The sequence below is a fragment of the Copadichromis virginalis genome, linkage group LG22 (assembly GCF_057382275.1).
Source record: "Copadichromis virginalis isolate Kocher_CV1m ecotype Utaka linkage group LG22, C_Virginalis_male_GT1.1, whole genome shotgun sequence".
Taxonomy (NCBI): domain Eukaryota; kingdom Metazoa; phylum Chordata; class Actinopteri; order Cichliformes; family Cichlidae; genus Copadichromis; species Copadichromis virginalis.
In genome coordinates, this window is record NC_140638.1 from 29,843,732 (window position 1) to 29,849,165 (window position 5,434).

The 5,434-nt window shown below is 36.7% G+C and overlaps 1 protein-coding gene across 2 annotated transcripts; it reads right to left on the reverse strand.

Annotated features, from left to right (window-relative positions):
* Positions 1-2,234: 2,234 nt before the first annotated feature.
* Positions 2,235-3,746, reverse strand: LOC146683626 (CMP-N-acetylneuraminate-beta-galactosamide-alpha-2,3-sialyltransferase 1-like). Of its 2 annotated transcripts, XM_085446673.1 has the most exons (4): positions 3,589-3,746; positions 3,119-3,380; positions 2,831-3,027; positions 2,235-2,661 (listed from the first exon to the last, which is right to left on the reverse strand). In XM_085446673.1, exons 2-4 carry the CDS (start codon positions 3,371-3,373, stop codon positions 2,478-2,480), a joined length of 636 nt encoding a protein of 211 aa, XP_085302799.1. In that variant the 5' UTR covers positions 3,374-3,380; positions 3,589-3,746; the 3' UTR covers positions 2,235-2,477. The 2 variants fall into 2 exon arrangements, with proteins under 2 accessions (XP_085302799.1, XP_085302800.1); XM_085446674.1 differs by having other exon boundaries at positions 3,119-3,746.
* Between the last annotated feature and the right edge of the window lie 1,688 nt (positions 3,747-5,434).

The following is a 5,434-nucleotide window of genomic DNA, read 5'->3' on the forward strand; positions in this document are numbered from 1 at the left end:
ATGGGGAAACTCACAATAACAACTTTAAGTACACTAAGGTTAAACCAAATTTTCAGTCATTCAGAAAAATAACTCACAATTGTGTTTTTTATGTTATAGTTTTTTTTTCCATTGTTAGCTTCTTGTTTCAATCATTTTCTGTCCTAAACTGGAAGAAAAGTACATGGTAGTTTTCAGCAAAAATATCATCACACTACCATTACCTGTTTCTGCAGGTTTTCTGCTTTAAAAAAACAGACTGACTCAACATAGACCAATGGCAAGAATTCTTAGATGGACTCTCTAAAAAGAAGCAATTTCACAGCGTGTTAATCTGACCTGTTTAACAACTGTCATATAATTCCAATGTTCAGCATCCAAAAGTACAATTAAAAGTTGGCAAATGTCAGTTTCATCTTTTTACCCTGGTCATAACAACAAACAAATTATTTTGCTCATATGCCTTTTACTTGAGCACAGGAAACTGATTATTTTGTCAGCTTTTGTGTAACAAGGCCAGGTAGTGGATGTAAACTACAAATAATCTTTAAATCTTTTCAAATTTCTGACAGTTGATGACTTGTGGTCTCTTTGTCACTGTGTGGATTCTAGGTGAAGTGTTATTTTAAAATTAGCTATTTTAAACCACTCAAGATAACTGGATGTTAGCTTGATTGGTTGTTTGTCTCCCTATGTTATCCCATTGATTTCCAGGCATCTGGCTTTCCAGGTTTTCATCATTTGTCTTTTGCATTCTTGTCATTACATTCATAGCCACTCTATCTGATTTTATATATTTACATTTTTGTTTGTTCTAAACAGCTTCTTCTTCTCTTGTAAGCCATGAATTTGAAAGGAATACTGCCTGTTGGAAGTATAAGTCCCAGGAGAAAAGAGACTGTGTGTAGGTTTACAGTTACACATAACCCAATGTGTTATGTTTTACATGTTTCTTCTGCTTCAGCAAGACGTAAAAGAGCACCCTCTATGTATCATCATCTATAATGACATATCTAACTTTAAACTTTTGTGATCCATTAGTCTAAAAGTCAAATTTGTTGAATTCTAATTTAAATTTTGTAATTGCAAAACACTCAAATACTTCCATGTTTGAAGCTTGAAAGAAAAGACTGCCTGCCTCTGTTTGTGTTTGTGTGTTTGAGTCCTTCCTACTCTGAGAGTATGACAGCTCTCCACTTGCATAATAACAATAACGCAAGTTTAAGGAGATCAACCCTGTAAAATTCTACAAATCTAAATATTTGGTGACTGAATTAAACACCCTCTATGTTATAAGTCACTTTACCACACCATTTTCCTTTTCATGCAAACAGCTTACTTTAACTAAGAATAATAATGCTGTTGTCTGTCTTCTTGTAATTCTGCCAACTCTTAAGAAAATACTTCATTTCTTAAGAACCATAGATGTTAGAAACTACTAAAGAGTATAACCCCTGGGTACATTTTTTTACATGGTTAATTTAAGCTATGGATTGGAAACAGCATGACATTGAAAAATATGAAGTAGGTGTTTAACAAAAACAAAGCTAAAAAAGGCATGGTCCGTCTTGAACATGGAGAAGGATCAGAGTAATGGTTTGATACAGAAATTCACCTTATTTCACCTCACACTACATCCATCAGCCAAATACTTTTAATCTGCATACATGTTGAATTCATGCAGTGGCATTCTATTTTTGCATTTGATGTAAATTCTGTACTGCAAGACAATCTAGGGGAAATATTTCGAGATAATTTGCTTAGTAGCAGGTGTGGTAATTTTAGCAGCTGGGAGAGAAGAAGGTAGTGTATGCTGACTGTAACATCTAAACCTTAGAGTGTTATTTTTTCTTTTAATGGGGTGGCATTGGTGGGACCAAGAAGAAAGCTGGGCAAGCTCAGATGAAATCAGAATATTTTATCTGAAACAAAATAAAGTACAAAATGATTGTATGATTTTCATGTGCCCAAATTAGTGGCTGCACAACTGCCTAAAAATGGTTTACATAAAATAACTTTTCAACAAGCATTAAGAGTCTTTATTTAATTTTTTAATTTTTACTTTATATTAAATCACAATCCTAAGAACAGTACAAAAGCATACGTAAATGAACTACAGTAAGATGAGTTGTTATGAGGACACTTCATCTGTCTGCATGTTGCATAAAAATGTAGTCATAGTATGATTTCAGGATAATCAGTTTGTAGAGAGCTTAAAGGTGCCGTCATTTGAAGTCTGTCTTAGTGGAATACATTACAGAAAGACTTTCAGCTCTCTCGCTTAACTGATTTTGCTTGTAGATTTAAAAGACGTCCCAGTGCTGATTTTCATCACTGGGAACTTGATCTTAATGAGGCAGATTTTGCTATTTTATTTTTTCTATTTTATTATTTTCATTTAATTATGTTGTCTAAAACAGGTCTCTCTTGTAAATGAGACACTGAGTCTCGTTAAATAAATGTCAAATACATGTGCATGTAGCCCTGAAAAAGAGAACTCACCTTCCAGTAAATCCTGTTGTAGAGGCATTAATGAGCCACTCAAAGTCCTGTATCTTAAAGGGAAACAGTACAAAATGGGTGTTGTCATCCAAATCCACAGCACTCTCTGGATACATGACATGATGAGTTGTCTTGTTTCCAACGTCTTTTTCAAAGCCTCTGGTAATACCAGTGTTCATTCTAAAAAGCACAAAGGGATATATTTCACATCAGTTTGGATCTTTTGTGTAGGAGGGGATATTTCACTGCATTTCACTGCATATCGTACTGTGTATGACTGTGTACGTGACAAATAAAATTTGAATTTGAATTTAATGGTAAAGAAAACTTGCTTTAGCTTAGAAAGTACCTTATGACAACTTCATGTAAATCTATCAGCGGTCCATAATGCGATCTCCTTAAATTACCAGAATTACCCACCACAGCACAAGTCCTGCAGTGGTCATATTTGGGTTGTATAACATCTGGATTCTGTGGGAAGATCTGAAACAAGTTGGCCACTGTTGTTTCATAAACTCTGAAGCTACGGCTTTCAGCCTGCAAATCCTGTCAGACATTTCAAATAAACTATGTTGTTAGACCAAATGAGCTGGAGGGAGGTGTGTAAAAATGTCATCCTTTCCTGGTGACTACTTACCTTCCACCAGTTGAATTCATTCTGTGAGAGGTTTATGTTTGCAGTCAAAAATGGTTGAACACTTCTATTCGATCGATCCAGAAGCAACTGCTTATCCTCTGATAAACATTTTATGCAAGCACACAGCTTTTGGTCCACAGCATAATGAGTCAATTGGTAGCCCGTTTTGACATACACACCAATACCAGTGAAAAACAGCAGGAAAACCAGCACCTTTGATTTTGAAATCATTCTAGATGTTTGACTGGGAAACATTAACAATCTGCAGACAGAGTGTGTGGTGATATAATCAGCAAAGTATAACAAGTTATAGTTTAGAAAGTCATCATATATAAAGCAACATTACAACACACTTAGCCATGTCTCATTTCTATTCACTTATAAGATAATAAAGAAAATAACATCAGCGAAGATTAAGCTGTTTTTACCGCATCATCTGGTAAAATATGATACTTTTATAAATGACTTACCCGATCTACGAGGAAATCGCTTTCTGGTTCAGTTTCATATAATACACGTACAAACGATGCGTAGACTCTATTGGTGAGAGCTTTTTCACCGTTTCACTCACAGGTAACAAGCGTGACATACTCGTTTGCTACCAGGGAACGTGATACCGTCATCTCTGACAAAGGTGTGGAGAGGTGTGGTTTGCGCGGAGTTCCTCACGTACCCATGTTCGCGTTTGGAAACCACCCATTTCGAAATCAGTCACACCAGGACAAAGCTTGTTTATTGCATCATAGACTACAGATTACACAATTTAAGAAAACACATTTTCTCTGTGGATCCTTTGGTTTCCATACCATCGTTAAAGTGTGAGTAACCCTCGGATGAGCTATATTTAAATCATTTTTATTGAACAACGGGAGGGCTGTTAGTTCCGCTCTCTGTCACTTATTAATGTGGACATACCCCGATTATGATCTTCCCTGATTATGAATCTTTTCCTTATAAATGTGACTTACACAGTAAGCCACCAAGTTTCTGTATAGATAGAAGTAGCATGTTTGTTAAGGGAGGACAATAATCTAGCAATATTTAAATAGCTTTACAGAGCTCAGGTGATGATATTACGTCTCATAAAGACATGATCCAAATTATTTTCTGGCGTTCATCAATTTTATTCCCAATTAGCAGTATAATTCAGTAGTGAGCAGTACTAGCAGTCGTGAGCATAGCTGGACTGGCCACGGGGCATACTGGGCATTTGCCTGGTGCGCAGATGGGGATTTTTCGTTTCGTTTTGCTTTGTTTTTTGTAAACAATGACAGGTGGTGGCCAGATTGGCCAGATGTTGGCAGATGTGTAAAAAGAACTCAGTTGTTTTCTATGGCGGAGCTTCCACAGTTTCAGTAACATTAGCAAGTGGTGGAGGCCAGCAGGTGGATCAGGGATAAGGGAGGCAGGAGGAGGAGAGACATGAGGCGCGGCCGGTCCGAGGGGCAGGTGAGAAGTTGGTCTGAGTGGGTCAGATATAAACCAAGTTTAGTTGTAGTTTATTTTCACATTTTTATTTCCTCCCAGTTAAAATAACTTGTACTGCGTACCAGCTAGCATGACGGATTTTTTATACTGCTAGACGGGTGCTATGATATTACTGATAGTGAACTTTATTTTATTCACAATTAGTTATTAGAGTTGCCAACCGTTCTGTAAAAACGGAATCATCATGTATTGAGAGAAAATATTAATATTACTTCTCTCATTCTCTCCCCCTCCCTCTCCTGTTGATACTTCAATCATGAAATTGATAAATGATCAGCTGATCGGCTTTTCTCTCTTGTTTGTTTATTGCCCACTTTGCCCAGAAAGAGGAAACCAGCGGATAAACAACAGCAGCACATTTAAGCTTGATAAGCTGTTGTTAGAATGTATTTAATATTAATTTCTAGTATCAACTGATGTTTGCTGGAGCCAAAGCCTTAAAAGCTGCTGGTCATGATATTGTTTGGATATCTGGAGACAGGGAAACATGAAGATGAATCCAGGAGATGTCCTTACTGAATCATCAGAGCTGAACAGGTGACGGAGAAACAGGTTTACCTTTTAGGTGACACGAATGAGTTGAAGGGAAGTTATGAACTGTTTCTGAGAGACAAATAACACAAAGATCCTTTTCTAAGTAGCTGGCAGCTGGTAACTGTGCAGGCGCGGGTCAGACAAAGTTTTGCCAGGGGGGCCAGGTAGGGCATTAATAGGGAAAGGGGGTCAGAAAATATATTTTTCTTTCTTATTCTCATTTAAACTGTTTGGCTTTTAATAAATCATTATCTGAATCTTACAACCAAAGTCATGTTATGTCACTTTTTAAAG

Coding starts and splice junctions, on each gene's coding strand:
- LOC146683626 (XM_085446673.1), bottom strand. CDS start 3,373: ATGTTTCCCAGTCAAACATCTAGAATGATTTCAAAATCAAAGGTGCTG. Junction 3,028..3,118: donor ATGAATTCAACTGGTGGAAG/GTAAGTAGTCAC, acceptor AATGTCTGACAG/GATTTGCAGGCTGAAAGCCG. Junction 2,662..2,830: donor TTACATGAAGTTGTCATAAG/GTACTTTCTAAG, acceptor TGTGCTTTTTAG/AATGAACACTGGTATTACCA.